Source organism: Lissotriton vulgaris, chromosome 12 (assembly GCF_964263255.1).
Source record: "Lissotriton vulgaris chromosome 12, aLisVul1.2, whole genome shotgun sequence".
NCBI lineage: Eukaryota > Metazoa > Chordata > Amphibia > Caudata > Salamandridae > Lissotriton > Lissotriton vulgaris.
In genome coordinates, this window is record NC_141700.1 from 43,625,120 (window position 1) to 43,642,660 (window position 17,541).

General features: G+C 46.0%; 1 protein-coding gene across 2 annotated transcripts in view; it reads right to left on the reverse strand.

Moving 5' to 3' along the window:
- PDE4C (phosphodiesterase 4C) overlaps positions 1 to 17,541 on the reverse strand; it is a 1,034,448-nt gene that overhangs the window by 800,978 nt on the left and 215,929 nt on the right. The window contains exon 3 of one of the 2 annotated variants that reach the window (XM_086946997.1): positions 14,737 to 14,799. The exons of the other annotated variant lie outside the window; for it this stretch is intronic. Within the exon in view, the coding sequence (XP_086803123.1) occupies positions 14,737 to 14,799 (63 nt within the window). The remainder of the gene's footprint in view (positions 1 to 14,736; positions 14,800 to 17,541) is intronic. 2 annotated transcript variants of the gene reach the window in all.

The window sequence follows — 17,541 nt, forward strand, 5'->3', positions numbered from 1 at the left end:
AAGTACCCCTCCCCCTTTAGGTGACTCAGACAACTTTAACAACAATTAAACTACCCTGAAGCAGCTCAAGTTGCAAGCAGGTTGCAGCACATTTTTAGGTCTCGCCTGTCGATGCGCATGCGCATCGAGCAAGGCGAGAGTATTGGGACTTATCCGCTCTTTATCCACACTGCAAGGAATCGTGGCGATTCCTTGCAGTGCCCGTGACTTTTAAGCTCAATGCGCATGCGCATTGAGCTTAAAAGCGCGTGCACGTCCGTCTTTGTTTACCCGCTCCGCCCCCTCCCCTTCCCGCCGTGTCGCATTTCTCCTCCCCCCTCCCCCGTCCGTCTTGTTTGTTTGTTTAATTTAACCCGCTCCGCCCCCTCCCCTTCCCGCTGTGTCGCATTTCTCCTCCCCCCTCCCCTCTCCTCCGTCCGTCTTGTTTGTTTGTTTAATTTAACCCGCTCCGCCCCCTCCCCTTCCCGCCGTGTCGCATTTCTCCTCCCCCCTCCCCTCTCTCGCCGCATGCCGCACTTTAACTTAAAATATGGTGGCACCTTTAGATTTACAAAAAAGCGTGGCGCTTGCTCCCCCGTTCCCCGCCTTGGCTACAGCTGTTTAGGTCACGCTTTATTTTTACAATAGGCGCTCAAAAAACCTAATTCCACGGGGCTGTCCTTATTATCCATCAGCAGCCGTTCTATTTTTACCTTAATCCAAGGCCCGCCCTCCCTGCCGATACCGTGCTCTCCAACAAGGCACCTTCCAAGCAACATGGCAGTAGCTTAAGTCTAGGTCTCCCACAGGCAGGAGGGCTCGAGGTGCACTGCAATCCAGTGCAAGGGGTCACAACTAAGACAAGAGAAGCTTCTTTCACGTGTCGCATTTCTCCTCCCCCCTCCCCTCTCCTCCGTCCGTCTTGTTTGTTTGTTTAATTTAACCCGCTCCGCCCCCTCCCCTTCCCGACGTGTCGCATTTCTCCTCCCCCCTCCCCTCTCTCGCCGCATGCCGCACTTTAACTTAAAATATGGTGGCACCTTTAGATTTACAAAAAAGCGTGGCGCTTGCTCCCCCGTTCCCCGCCTTGGCTACAGCTGTTTAGGTCACGCTTTATTTTTACAATAGGCGCTCAAAAAACCTAATTCCACGGGGCTGTCCTTATTATCCATCAGCAGCCGTTCTATTTTTACCTTAATCCAAGGCCCGCCCTCCCTGCCGATATCGTGCTCTCCAACAAGGCACCTTCCAAGCAACATGGCAGTAGCTTAAGTCTAGGTCTCCCACAGGCAGGAGGGCTCGAGGTGCACTGCAATCCAGTGCAAGGGGTCACAACCAAGACAAGAGAAGCTTCTTTCACCTACAGGTTCTACCATCAGAGACCATGCAGACCGCTCTTAACTAAATCCAAGTAAGCGCCAGAGCCATTGAGAGACCTGCAACGGCACTGCACAAGCCTCCGGTGGTTCTGTGGGTCTGACTGTTAGTTCATATAAGCAAAGCTTCAACTTTCTTGTACATAGTGTGGGAGAGAATCGCTTTTAGTGGTACAGAAGTTTGTTATCCACCAAGCATCAAATTAATGTTGCAGCAAAAGTGATAGAAAGTGGGTTGTTGTTTTTTTGGATTTCCAAACTTTCATGTCTCAGTGATAATGCAGTCTTCCGTTGTGCACAATACATTGTTCTGCAGTTTATGCCTATCATGTGCAGTCCAGGTGGGAAAGCAACATGTCAGGTTTGTTGTGTTAGTGAGTGGAGTACCCTCTGAGTAGCAGGTGTCTTTTCGCAGCAGCTTAGGGCACTGCTTGCAATTTACTTAATCTCCCCGGATCGCCCCAACAATACTTCCCGCCCCGGAATCTGCATTTAAATAACTGTAGGCGTTTCCAGGCAGGCTAACAGCTCTCATGGCTCTAGTGCTTTGCACACCAGAAACTGGGTAAAAGTGAACTTTAATACAGTGTTAGCTGCACAACATCGCCATGCTTTCTCTTTTCCTAGTGACAAAGTCAGCCTGCCTATTGCGCGCTTTTTTAATAACACTTCTCAGCACGTTGTTCATTTTACGAGCGCAGCACTTTCTCTTCTCCCAGGGACAAAATCAGCCTGCCTTTTGCACGCTTGTTTAATAACTCTTATCAGCACACTGCTCATTCACAAGCGCCGTGCTTTCTCTATTCCCCGTGACAAAATCAGCCTGCCTATTGCAGCTCCTCCCACCCACGCTGCCAGGTTAAGGAGACCAGGCCTTTGTAATCTGCTAGGCCGCGTGGGACATTCCTTGCTGCTAGACCCCTTAATTGCCCTCTTGGACCATGACATGCTTCCTCCCTCCTCCCTACTTAAAGAAATGCTCACGATCGGTACCCACCCCGGGAGTGCACAAAACCTTTCCCCTACATGTCCGGCTTCTTGTCTCTATGAGCATGCGCCGTGCGAGGGGGAAGGTGTGCATCCAGAGTGGCCTGTCTGGACTTATTTATATACTTGTGCAGGATATCCTTGTCTTACCAATTCCTTACTCTGCCGACCCCTTTTTCCTACCACTTACCCCTTACGCCGGGTCTTCTGTGGCTGCCTGCGTTGGTGCCCCATCCCCCCAATCCCTTTGGCGCCCTTCACTCACCCTCACCCTCAACTCCTCACTCACCCTCAATCCCTCACCCTCACCCTCACCCACCCTCAACCCCTCACTCACCCTCACTCTCACTCCTCACTCCCCCTCACCCTCACTCACCCTCAACCCCTCACCCTCAACCCCTCACTCACCCTCACCCTCACTCACCCTCACTCACCCTCAACCCCTCACCCTCACTCTCACTCACCCTCACTCACCCTCACTCACCCTCACCCTCACTCACTCACCCTCAACCCCTCACTCACCCTCACTCACCCTCAACCCCTCAACATCAACCCCTCACCCTCACTCACCCTCACTCACCCTCACTCACCCCACTCACCCTCACTCGCCCTCACCCTCACTCACCCTCACCCTCACTCACCCTCACTCACCCTCACCCTCACTCACTCTCACCCTCACTCACCCTCACTCTCACTCACCCTCACTCACCCTCACTCTCACTCACCCTCAACCCCTCACCCACACTCACCCTCAACCCCTCACTCACCCTCACTCACCCTCACCCACCCTCACCCTCACTCACCCTCACTCACCCTCACACAGTGCAATAGGTCTCGGAGCATTTGAGTTAGAGCTTTTAGAAATGTTTATGGCTTTTTTTTTTAATTCTTTAGCATTGGCTACAGGAAACAAAAATGCTAAAGATTTACAAAAAAACCCATAAACAATTCTAAAAGCACTAACTCTAATGCTGCGAGACCTATTGCATTTCCAATGCTTGTTGACCTTTCTACACTTAAGCCTTTATTTTTTATTTATTTACAGAGTTTTATATAGCGCAAACTTGAACCGAATCAGGTATCAGAGCGCTTTACATAGCACCAGCTGCGTTACATGAGGACCCATTCATTTTTGTTTGGCACGGGGAGATGAAGTGATTTGCCCAGAATCACAGGATGTTCAGCGTCATTGCCGAGACTCAAACCCAGTTCCCCAGATTCGAGGTCTTAACCACTCCTTACTTCCTCTAAACCACTCCTATTTTGTCATAGGTGTTCCGCATTTTCCCATCACTCTCTTGGCCACGCCCACATTTACTACTAAGGGGCCGATGCGGTCGAAAACAGCTCCCGACCGCATCGAAATGTCCCGTTCAAATTCCTTTCCAACCGACCCATTTTGATGGTTGGTCGGAAAGGAATCTGAACCAAATTTCCGAATTGCCTCCGACGGGCACAGAGAGCCCGTCTGCCATTCGGAAAGCCTACAGTAATGCCTCGGGCGGGTCTTTCTGCATGAGGGATTATGATGGCAGATTCCAACATCCTTTCTGTGCCGGCCTTTCTGACTCAGAAAGGCTGTGGAAATCTGACTTTTGGGGCCCCCAACAGGGCCCCCATGGGTGCAAGGCCTCCGGATGGTAGCCTAGGCTATGGTGTCCCCCTGTTGATCCTTGCACACAAGGCAGGAACCTTGTGGTGCCTGCCACGGATGCAGGGATGAACTGCACCTCAGCTCTTTACAATGAGAGCATGCATTCCGGTCGGAATGCATTCTCCCATTGTAAAGAATAGGAATGCGACCAAACAGTGTTCGGTCGCATCCTAATTGCTGGGTTGGTAAAGACGACAGGAGGTCGTTCGGTCCCAGTTCCCAAATGATGTCAGACGGACTCAGGTTCGTCCGACAATGTAATCGGGCCCCAAGTAGTAAACTTATATATGTGAGGATCCCCCTATAGAAAAGATAGGGGAGGTGGAGATTTCCACTGGTAAATTTGTGAATTGCATGCTGTAGTAAGTTAGAAGTACTACTATACGTACAACAGCAAGGTGAAAGCATTGATGAAGGCATGAACTTCTCCTCTCTAGCTGAGAACTCCTGAATTAATTTCTGTAACACAGGGCATGATTACAATCCTAGCCGATATCTAGTCCACTGAAAAATAAATCCTATGATATCCTATGGGATTTATATTTCAGTGAACGAGATATCCGTTCGTCAAAATATAAATCACATTATATCCTATAGGATTTATTTTTCGGGGGACAGGATATCCGTCACCGTTGTGATGGAGTAACCCGTCCGCCAAGATCGTATTCTGGTCCACAGTGTCATATATATTTTCAATAAACAAATGAAATACCTCAGATATTTTTCTGGTGATTCTAACTATTTCACCGCTACGAGTTATCGGCAGACGGCAGCATTTTCAAAAACAAGAAAGACTGCTGCATACACGTAGCAGGCTCTGCTCTCCCTGTGGACATTATCAATGATTAATTGACCACCTCGCCCGGGGCTGTAACCTTCCAGTTTTCCGCTTCATAAAACCTGTTATAATCTGTCACCACGGATGACTGACAAGCGACGTCTCATCAGCAGTGCGAGCGTGCCACATTTACACATAACGCCCACTCAAAAGCTCAAAAGTGTATTTTTTTTGTTTTTTTAAATCTGTTTGTTGAGCATCTCGCAAACATATTAATAGCGAATTTTTTTTTAAAAAGTGTGTTTTTTGAGTATACGATAGACACCTGTTATTTAGCACCAAGAGGGCTGAATGGGTGAACGAGCTCTTTTCAAATGCATGTGTTATTATGTTATGTCTATAGCTGGACTTCCTGGGATAGGGGTTTACATCTTGCAGGAACCCTGGTAACTGAAGACAGAATAGAAAATGTATAATCAGTGCCTATATATAATATAGATGCTGTTATATACAGACAGGCTTCACGGTATATGTTGTACAGACACAGGAGACCTCTATTTACAGATATCATTGTTACATTGGTATTAAAAATGGTTGTTCCTAAACTATTATATAAAAGCACCCCCTTTTGTTTTCGTTATCTGACATATTTTCTCAAAAGAAAATAACAATATTAAAAAATATATACATAGCATAAATTGTGGCCCCTGCCAGAAAAGTATTCCTTGTACAGTAAGCTATTAGCTATGTAGGGCCTCATTCCACCCCCAGGAAGTGCTTCATTTTGGAAAGAATAAGGGGCTATTACACAGCTGAATTAGAAAATAATTAAAAAAAATCGAAACCTGAAAAATACAGAAATGGAAACCAAAAATACAATGATGATCATAAGGCTCACCGGTCAAATGGAATAATGAAAATTGAAAACGGAAATTTGAAAATCAGATGGTGTCTTTTTCTTTCTTAGGCACCTTTCTAGCCCAAATCAGCAGTGTGCAAATTGAGCAGGTCTCACAACTAAAGTTTGAGATGTTGACTCAAAATATGTGTGTTTGATGGAAAATGACGGGAGAGTAAAAAATACGAAGACCGGTTTCTTCGTGCAGTACATTAGCTTTTGGAGTTCCTCTGCTTACAATTATTAGTATTTTAAGAAATGAAATCCCAGGGAGATTATGAAATGTGTTCATGAGCACTTGATTTGGGAAACAGGGAAGCTTTCATTGCATCTGTTGATTATTGGATGCACCAGGCAACCTCCCTGACCTATCAGTGTGTTGCTCCTTAACACGCGTGCTGCTGTAACGCTTCTGCGGTTTCCAAGACATGTAGACGCAGTGTTGTGCTTGGTAGACGGACATATGAAGTCTTCTTTAATTGAGAAAATAGTAACATTTGGAGATGCTTGTTGAGCTCAAAAATGAAAACATCTACCGCCAATTATAAATAATTAACATGGGCCATCTAATAAATTAGGTGGTAAGTACTATGCTATGACAACAATTTTTCCCTGAAACAGTAACACCGCTACCGAGGCGCCGAACTTGAAAAAGCCATTTTAATAATCACAGAAGCAGATGTTCAAATTATTCAAATCCAAGCTATGCATTAAATGAAATAATGGCATAATTGAAGCGAAGAAATGTAAATGCATGAAGGTGGATGCATTTACAATCATTATCCTTAATGTAGTGAAGGTGGATCACTTCTGGAACCACGGCAACGAGCATCAAGGTTGGTACAAGAGATTTTGTGGGGGCGGAGGATATCGTGTGGTGGTACACAAGCGGGTTGGGGCTTCAGTTCTAATCTAACTTTGCTGTTCTGATCCAACCCTCTGGGTGACGTCACTCATGTCAAAGACTCCACCGCCTCCTGGGACATGCTCTGGCCGCACTCAGAAATGGATTTTTTCTTTCCCTAGATTTGTCCGGATAAGCCTCGGCCATGTTCTTGAATGGATTATCCATTCCTGTGAGATCTACAGTCAAGTCAAGTCAAGTCATAAAATTTATATAGCGCACTACATACCCAGGGGGTCTCAAGGCGCTTAGGGAGGGGAGGAGGATTACTTGTCAAATATCCACGTTTTAAGTTGCTTTCTGAATGCTAGGTGGTTCTGGGTAAGGCGAAGGTAAGTGGGGAGTGAGTTCCATGTTTTATCTGCCAGGTATGAGAAGGATCTGCCTCCCATGGTGGTCTTGTTGATGCGAGGTACAGTGGCGAGGGCTTGGCTGGAGGATCGTAGTTGGCGGGAGGGGGTGTAGAAGGACAGTCGTGAGTTGAGGCATTCTGGTCCGATTTCGTAGAGTGCTTTGTGTGCGTGGGTTAGAAGTCGGAAAGTGATCCTCTTGTTGACGGGTAGCCAGTGGAGGTTTTTCAGGTGACCAGAGATGTGTTCATTACGCGGGATGTCTAATATGATCCTGGCTGAGGCGTTTTGGATTCGTTGGAGTTTTTTATGGAGTTTAGCGGTAGTACCTGCGTAGAGGGTGTTTCCGTAGTCCAATCGGCTCGTGACCAGAGCATGGGTGACTGTTTTTCTGGTTTCGGTGGGGATCCAGCGAAATGTTTTTTTGAGCATGCGAATAATGTTGAAGCAGGATGAGGAGACGTCGTTGACTTGTCTGTTCATCGAAAGTGAAGAACCCAGGATAACACCTAGGTTCCGTGCGTGGTCTGTCGGGATGGGTGCTTTTCCAAGGGCTTCCGGCCACCAAGAGTCGTCCCATGCAGAGGGGGAAGTACCTAAGATGAGGACTTCTGTTTTATCTGAGTTCAGTTTCAGACGGCTGTGTTTCATCCATTCTGCAACTTCTTTCATTCCTTCGTGTAGGTTAGTTTTGGCGGTGTTGGGGTCATTGGTGAGTGAAAGGATCAGTTGAGTGTCATCCGCGTAGGAGATGATGTTGAGGTTGTGTAGGCGGGCGATGGCCGCGAGGGGGCTCATGTATACGTTGAAGAGGGTGGGACTGAGTGAAGAACCCTGTGGTACGCCGCAAATGACTTCAGTGGCCTCGGACTTGAATGGTGGAAGTCGGACTCTCTGGGTTCTTCCGGTGAGGAACGAGGTGATCCATTCAAGTGCTTTTCCTTGTATTCCGATGTTTCTGAGGCATTGTAAAAGGGTGCTGTGGCAGACTGTGTCGAAGGCTGCAGAGAGGTCGAGGAGGATGAGGGCGAGTGTGTCTCCATTGTCCAGTAGAGTTCGAATGTCGTCTGTTGCTGCGATGAGGGCGGTCTCAGTGCTGTGTTTTGCTCGGAAGCCAGACTGTGAGGGGTCGAGGGATTTGTTGGCTTCGAGGAAAGCGGCGAGCTGGTTGTTGACAGCTTTCTCGATGACTTTGGCCGGGAATGGAAGGAGCGAGATGGGGCGGTAATTTTTGAGTTCGGTGGGGTCCGCTGTGGGTTTTTTCAGAAGGGCGCTGAGTTCAGCGTGTTTCCAGCTTTCCGGGAAGGTGGCGGATTTGAAGGAGCAGTTGATGACGTCTCGGAGGTGCGGTGCTATAACGGAGTCTGCTTTGTTGAAGATGTGGTGAGGGCATGGGTCTGTGGGGGATCCTGAGTGAATGGAGTTCATCATGCGGATGGTGTCCTCAGTGGAGATTGGGTTCCAGTCGTTAAGGGTGTTCAAGGGGGGTGAATGTTCAGCGTATGGTTGGGTGGGTTGGTCGCCGGGTTGGTTGTCGAAGCTGTTGTGGATGTCTACAATTTTGTTGTGGAAGAATGTGGCTAGGGAGTCGCAGAGAGCTTGAGAGGGGGTGATGTCGTTGGAGTTGGCCGAGGGATTGGTAAATTCCTTGACGATGTTGAAAAGTTCCTTGCTGTTGTGGGCGTTGTAGTCTAGTCGATCCTTGAACGCTGTTTTCTTTGCCTTTCGGATTAGTTGGTGGTGTATGCGGGTGGCGTTTTTGAAGGCGTCCTTGGTGCTGGTGGTTGGGTCTTTTTTCCAGGCCTTTTCAAGGGAGCGGCAGAGTTTCTTGGACTTCTTAAGATCATCGTTGAACCATGAGGCCTTCTTGCTGCCAGGTTTGCTTTGACGTTTTTTCAATGGTGCTAGGATGTCGGCGCTGTTGGATAACCATAGGGTGAAGTTGGTGGCGGCTTGGTCTGGGTTGGAAGAGTGGGCTGGGGTGTTTAGAAGGAGCGATGAGGAGATCTGGTCGCTGGTGATTTTGTTCCAGTTTCTTTGCAGAGTCGGTTGGGGTGGTTGATGGGTTTCGGCTTGTTGTAGGTAAAGTGAACGCAGCTGTGGTCAGTCCAGAGGAGAGCCGTAGTGTGGCTGAAGGAGACGTGATTGCTGGAGGTGAAGATAGGGTCGAGAGTATGACCTGCTATGTGGGTGGGGGAAGTGACCAGTTGTTTAAGTCCAAGGTTGGCGAGGTTGTCCAGGAGGGTGGTGGTGTTGCGGTCGTTGTTCTTTTCAAGGTGAAAGTTGAGGTCTCCCAGAAGGATGTAATCTTTGGAGGGGAGCGCGTGTGGAGTGATGAAGTCCGTGATGTCTTCACTGAATTTTGCGCGGGGTCCTGGTGGTCTGTAAAGGAGGGTGCCTCTGAGCGTGGTCTTGGGGTCGATGTGGATCTGGAAGTGAAGGTGTTCAGAGTTGGCGAGATTGGCGTCAGAGCTGGTAGAGATGTGGATTGATTTTTTATGGACGATAGCGATTCCTCCTCCTGTGTGGCTGGTACGGTCCTTGCGTGTGATCTTATAGTCTTCAGGGATGGCAATGGTGATGTCTGGGGCGGAGGAAGCGTTCATCCATGTTTCTGTTAGGAAGGTGACGTCTGGAGAGATGGTGTCTAGTAGATTCCAAAGGTCAATGGCGTGCCTGTGGACCGAGCGGGTGTTGAGCAGGATGCATTGTAGGTGGTTGGGGTCGGGAATCTGAGGTGAGATCGTAGCGGAGTTGTAGACGGTGCCGATGAATTTGCAGGAGTAGCAGGAGAAAGGTCCATGGGTGTGTCCCGGAGCGGCTTGGACGCAGTTGGGGGCGCGACCGGGGTTAAGGGCTAGGAGGGTGGAGGCATCGTAGGTAATGCGGGAGGGCTGGGCAGCGCGAGGGGCAGGGGGACTGGCGCTGGGCGCGGTCCAGGCGCGGACGGGCGTAGACGGGCTTACCTTTGGCGCACCTTCGGCGCGGGTTGGGCGCGGTCGCTGCGCGTGGACGCTGCACGCGGGAACCACTGTCATATATGGAGAGTGGAGGGGGAGGGGCGAGGGCGGCTCAGCTGGGAGGCGTGGCGGGCTCAAGGGAACGGAGCACAACAACAACAGGATCAAAATGGAGGGGAGGGCAGAGCAGGGCGCCGGGGGATATCACACAAACAATGCGCAGGTCCAGTTCAAAGCAGCAAGCAATGAAAACGCTGTATAATCCTGGCGCTATGAATTCAGCAAACTTAGTCACAATGCAGCTTTTAAAAAGTACGATACCAGTTCTAAGCAGCAAGCAATGAAAAAGCTGTATAATCCTGGCGCTATGAATTCAGCAAACTTAGTCACAATGCAGCTTTAAAAAGTACAATACCAGTTCTAAGCATCAAGCAATGAAAACGCTGTATAATCCTGGCGCTATGAATTCAGCAAACTTAGTCACAATGCAGCTTTTAAAAAGTACGATACCACGTTGCACAGTGCAGACAGGGGAGCGATCACTCAAGGCAGAGGCGAGGAGTGAATCACAGCGCTGCGAGGTCAGAGGACGCTCTTTAATGCTAGTGGGAGGGCGGCTCAGCTGGGAGGCGTGGCGGGCTCAAGGGAACGGAGCACAACAACAACAGGATCAAAATGGAGGGGAGGGCAGAGCAGGGCGCCGGGGGATATCACACAAACAATGCGCAGGTCCAGTTCAAAGCAGCAAGCAATGAAAACGCTGTATAATCCTGGCGCTATGAATTCAGCAAACTTAGTCACAATGCAGCTTTTAAAAAGTACGATACCAGTTCTAAGCAGCAAGCAATGAAAACGCTGTATAATCCTGGCGCTATGAATTCAGCAAACTTAGTCACAATGCAGCTTTTAAAAAGTACGATACCACGTTGCACAGTGCAGACAGGGGAGCGATCACTCAAGGCAGAGGCGAGGAGTGAATCACAGGATACGTTCCTGTGGATCCGAGGAACAGCCACCTACTACTGTGAGTTATATCCTTCGGGATCAAGTTTGCGCTATATAAAACTTTATAAATAAAATAAATACAGGACCGGTTTTGACCAACTAGAGGAACAGAGCAGTTGTTACCGTGATCATGCTCCAAAAGAGCTCAGGAATGGATTGGCTGTTTTCAAGGGTTACACAGACATGTTATTGCTTTACTGAAGAACTGATTTGATGTTAACTGTAGGTTATATGGGAGTTTAGGGATTGATTATCTGTTACTCAGGATGACAAGTTCTGACCGAGGTCCTTTGGGTGCTATTGGACATGATCTGGCCAAACTGAAGATTCTATTAGTTGTTGCAGAGCATTATAGAGGACACGCTCTGGACGTGACCAGGAGTGGGTTTGTTCTGGTTCTGGGGTACACGGGTAATGCTCTGGCTAATCTCAAGAAATGATTATCACTTACTGTGGGTTACAGGCATGCTCTGACCAAGCACCAAGACAAGATGAGTTGTCTACCTTGGTCATACGGGACAGGTTCTGGTGAAGCCCAGGAATTCATTTCTTTATCTGCAATTACCGGAAGGGTGCACCAGTGTTATGATTGGTAGGGCCGGATATGTTCTGGACGTGCTCGGAGAATGGTGGATGTGTTCAGGAATGAACATGCTGTCTTACCACCTTTAGAGAAACGGCAAAACCCTACAGTCTCAGAAAAGGGTCACAAGTGCCGCTAATAGTAGGGCCACGGATGCTCAGTTTGTGTAACGGAACACGTCAGCTGTGTTACCATTGGTTGGGCTGGGTATGACCACGAATGAATCATCTGTCTCACCTTTGGAAAGTCCTGGTAAACTCTGGATGTGCTCAGGAATGGGACAGCAGACTCACCACTAGAAAGGCCAGGTATTCTACCGCTGGGCTCAGAAATAAATCGGCCATATCACCATCGATAGAGCTGCGTATGGTAACAAATGTATCATTTGTGTTACCATCAGGAGGTCCAAACATTTTCTTGATGTGCTCAGCAGTGGTGAACCGCCGTGTCGATTGGAGACCCAGCGGAGTGACTGGGTGACCCGTGGCATATTGCTGTGAAGTTTCGATCTTGGGATATTTGTTACTCACTCAGAGCGACCTGTGAGAGTGCTCCATACAGGTGTTATTTCGCCATTTAGAAGAATTTCTCCATCTTATGAGATCTCATGAAGGGTTCTGCCTGATTGGATCATCATTAGTTCTATTATCACCCTGTCCTGAGGAGGCCAAGATTTGATGGAAGGCCGAAACCCGACCGCGTCGACACTTTCCATAAAGAGGAGTCTGATCTAATTTTTAAACTAAAGTGGAATTATGTCAATTGACACATTCCTTACATTTAGGTTCTATATCTCCTTTTTGAACCGATTGTGTCTACCTTGATGTGTACTTCCTAGAACAAATAGGAGGGCACTTAGCTTTTGCTTTAATAATTTTTCTGGGTGAAGAAGGAATTATTTCGTGATTACGTGTTTTTTGTACAAATTTGGTGTATTTGGTTTTCTTTGTTGTATATGTCTGCGTACATATAAATGTACATTTGTGTATAATGTAAATTTGAAATCTATAGAAACTAATGGATAATAATTTCTTGTGATTACGATAAATAAAATATGTAATCACGTCTTCAAATAGTTGTGATGGTATCTATAATATAGCGGACGAGTGGACAAATGTCCCTAATAAAGGAGAATCAACAGTCCCCTATTATATAATTACTTAGATATCTATTCCTCCTTTTCCATTTTTCCAGGTGGCGTGCTCAGCAGTGGAGCAGCCCTCACCTGAGAAGCTACCTCACCATCAATGCGACCGGGTATGATCCGGCTGTGCTCAGGAATGGTTCAGCTTTGTTACTCTTGGTAGGGCCAGGTATGCTCTCCCTATGATTAGGAATGTTTCCCTCTACTACTCACTGGAAGGGCCAGCTAAGCCTTCCCTACACCTAGGAATATGTCTCTGTTACTGTTGGTAGGGCTAATTATGCTTTGCCTATGCACAGGAATGGTTCAGCTATGTTACTCTTGGTGGGGCAGGTATGGTCTACCTATGAGCAGGAATAGTTCAGCTATGTTACTTTTGGTAGGGTCAGGTATGCTCTCCCTATGCTAAGGAATGAATCAAGTATGTTACTCTTGGTAGGGCTAGGAATGTTCTGCCTATGCTTAGGAATGTTTCTCTCTGTTACCCTCAGTAGGGCTAGGAATGATCTTCCCATGCTTAGGAATTCTCCACTCTGTTACTCTCTGTAGAGCCAGGTATGCTCTGGCTGTCCTCAGGAATGGTTCAGCTGTTGTTCCAGGGGTTGAAGCGGGAAAGCTCAAGAATTCCTCAGGGGCATTAACATTGCTCCATGTACCCACCACTGAATGAACTCAGGAGTGAAATGCTGTTATTAATACCCCATTTGGCAATGTTAAACTAGGCCAGGTTGAGTACGCTACCGCAGCCAAGGGCTGGCATGGCGGTGTTTATTTTGGGCAGATTAAGTTTACTATTACAGACCACAAGCGTACATTACCTTGATATGCGAACACATAATCAGACGGCCATTCCATGATGAATCGATGAAACACGGGCAAAGAGAGCTGTGTTTTCTTTCAAAAGACTGGTCATCATATACATGAACTATGCCACAGATTAGTAGTGAGTAAATGCGACAGTATAGAAATGTGGAATCTAATCCAAGAAACAGTATTGCAAGAGTAGGGTGGGATGAACTAGTCGTACAGAGGGGGTAGGTACATTTTTTGAGTCTCACTGCAGTGTTGCTCGGAGTTAGTAATCGTCTAACTCTGCATAGGTTTTATGTTTACCAAATTCACTTGAAAGAGATATTCACAATAAAAAAAAAGTTTTCTTGCATATATTCTCTGACTAAAGTAGTAATTTTTCCTACTTTTTAAGATGCACCCCAGCTATTTTGTATGATACATATTACCTGCTAATTTCTTTCCGCAAAGCTTGCAAGCTTTCTCATGGTCTTGAGGATTGCAAAGTTGAAATAATAATGTGAAGGTGAAAGAAAATCCTTCTCAACTTTGCACCGTCTAGTCATATACCCTAATTGATGTATGAAATAAGATTGTAGTAGTTACTTAGGACAAGTATGCATTCTATAGATGATCTGGAAGAGAGCAGCAGTAATGACACAGGACAGGGTGTACATGCCATGGTTCATCTTGCAATGTAAAAGAATCAGTTATGTGAGTTGGCCCATATCTCACTTATTATTAGGGACGGTCAATGGAAGAGTACCAGTCTTACTACAGCCATAATATAGGTATCTCAGTTCAACCTTGGCCTTTCACGGTGATTGGTTAATGAGGCTCAGAATTGAGATGTATTGACCAATTAAATTCTGGATAACACTGAGAATGTGTTTCAGCCATTGGATAAGGCCAGATTTGTATGAATAGCATTAGCAAAGCTTTAACCTGATTGTGTTCAGCAGCAAAGTCCTGGACAATCAACACTGAGCTACTTCACCCTGCCATTGTACAGTCCCCATAATGTATGCAGTGCCATGTCTCAGCCAATAAAAGTACTCGAAGTGCAGAGCCGCCATGCTTGAAAACCAAGGCCTTCTCATGAACCAACACCCAAATATGGTTCACAGTGTCAAGAAATACCACCAGAGTTAATGTCTAGCTGTGAGGGTGGAAGCCCACTTGCGAAGGCCATACATGGAATAGTGGAATCAAAGTTTGTAAGAGCCAAGATCTACAAAATGTTAGGTGTTTGATTAGCAGGGTGTGAACGAGGACACCAGGTGGGAAGAGCAGAGTCCTAGCCCAGCTTTGAAATGATGGGATACTCACCAGCGCGGTACATTCTCGATCTGGTCTGCTTGCCGCACAATCACATCTGCTAACGGTTGTTTGCTAACAGAGAAAAGATAACTTTTAAACTCATGCTCAAATAAGCGACTGACCAGACCCTGTGGCATAGTTATCTTAGTAACTGCGTAATATAGAGGCATTCCCATACATTTGGATTGTTGGACTTGACAGTACTTACTATTAATAGTGCACAACCTAGTTCAATAAACACTCCATACATGCACGAGGGAAAGTGAAACATAAATACACTAGTACAACGGAGTCTAGAAGAGGAGGGTCACTTCACCTTATGCTATCGTGCATTTGCTATGCTCAAGGTTAGAAATAGCCGAAATAGTATAGATGAGAACGGCGCACATGGACTGGTCTCGAGAGAGGACCATTAGTATTGCATCTCTAACAATCACCAGCAATAGGGATTCTGGAATGTTCCTTATTTTGATGATGTCACCTTGGGTTTTGAGACTACCTTGTCATCTAGTTCCCACTAATCTGTGGGGCCTGCATATTTGTGGACAACATAAACTTTGACTGTGGTACCTAGATTTATTCCAAACACCCCCAGAGGATATGCTGGCCTAGAGACCAGCTCACAGTGCCACCGTAAGCTGCCTAACCCTACCAGGGAGCGATTTGTTTCTGGCAGCCCCTGAACATGACAACCTTGATCCCTCAGGGATCGTGGTAACAGATCAGAACCTCTCGCTCAGTCACTTGTACTCTTTGTTCTCAGTGAAATATACAGAGAATACACAATGGGACTTTTTAATATATTTATGGAACCAAAGTTATTCTTGTATAAAAAACATGTGCTGCGATAATCAGTAGACAGAAGCAGATGAAAGTGATTTCAAGTACCAAGAGAGTAAATTGCAGATACAGTTCTACCATTGTGCTAAAACAGTGTATATATGCGGCATATAAGCAAGGTAGTAATCAGGCATACTACTACAATGCAATCCCTACGCTATGTATGTCTAGAGTGAATGTAGGTGTTAAGCCAAGAATCGCTCCACAGAATAATCCAATCCCGTTACCTGGTGGAAGCGAATGTAGGGCCCTGTCTAGGTCACGAACTGGACACCCCTCCCGGAGATGTCAGAACGCTGCGTGGTGAAATCTCAGCATGCAGGGACCCTCGGTGTCCTCTGCTAACCCTCTGAGATGCTTGATAATTATAATAAAAAGCATCCTTGCGATGTACGTATGGATAAGCAATGTTATGGATATGTAGATAGCCCTGTTGTCCCATAGATGAAGATAGAAAGACATTTGTACGTTGTACATTGAGGCCTTGTACCTGGTGTTCGAGGTATCGTGATAATGTTATGTGAAGCCAGATGTGTCAGCAAAGTAGTTTCAGAGAAACTAATCTAACATTGTTACACAAGGACATATGTGAAAAAGGTCACAGCTGTAATGTTATTGTGCAAAAAGAGGGCATTGTAAGAACATGTGCAGCTATTCTACACGGGCCTAACTCTGGCACATAACAACTTGTGACACCATTCACTGGATCACACCCTTACAGCGAAAAGAAAAAATAACAGTTCTATTTGGACGTTCCAGCACAGCAACAACTATAAACAGTAGGGATTTCCTTTGCTTGGTGGTGTCTGGTTGGGTTTTGAGACCTATTATGTCATCATTATTAAGATGCCCCTTTATGGGTGGAAGGTTGGGCGTAGACCCATATTAGCCTTAGTGCACAATAATATAAATAAATAATTTAATTGAATAAAGTTATACACAGAACTCCTGTTTGTGTTACATTGGTGAAAATTAAAGCACAAAGACTTATGTTTGGCACCTTTCTTCCCTTTCCATGTCCCGAAAGAGAATAGCCAAACTGTTGTATGTGAAGAAGAAAGGGAAATGCCCAGTGATGTAAAAAACGAAATGAGTGATAACGGGTCTTTAGAATCAGGTGGGCCACCGTGGCCACTAATGTGATGTAGACCGTCTGTCCATTCCCCCAGGGCAGTCCATCACATTATCGAGGGTTGCCCACCTATTCAGCAGTTTACTTGTGATTAAACAGCTCCCAGAATATACAGACACAGTATACTTTGATGATTTTCAGAAACAAACTGAGCTTATGAAAATAATACAAGAGGGCTTATATACAAGGAAGTAAACTGAGTTCTTGAGAGCGATTACAGTGTATTATGGATATGAATGTAAGGGAGACGCTCTGGAAATTAACAGGTGGGTTTAGTATATGGATATGGATGAAGTAAAATGAACCATCAAAATAAACAGTCATATTAGTTGGACACAATCATAAATAAATTGTGCTCTGGAAAGGAATTGTGGTAGTAGCATGGGTAAGAGAATACCTAAAGAGAGCTCTGGGAAGTAAAAATATGTTTATTATCAATGAGAATATAACCAAACATAGATGTGGAAAGGAAGGAATAGTGTCAGTAAGAGGAAGTATATTAGTAAATTAAGCTCTGGAAAATAATCAAAAAGACATGTGTAAATAACAACAGATAAAGAAAGACTATGGAACAGATACAAATAAGTACAGATAAGAATAGAAGGAAACAGAAAAATATATTAGTATAGACGTGAAAGGATTTGCGCTGGGTTTTGGAAAGGACTAAAATAGTATGGATGGAAATGTAAGCAAACAGTGTTTTGGAATAAAAATGCAGTTTTTATGGTTGGTTGAGATGTGGAAGGAACTAAAATTATTAATGTAGAGAGCGAATTGAAGTTTACAGAACTCTCGAGACAGTTATATGTGCTACTCTGGGTGAGAAGTGATCCAACGTCTAC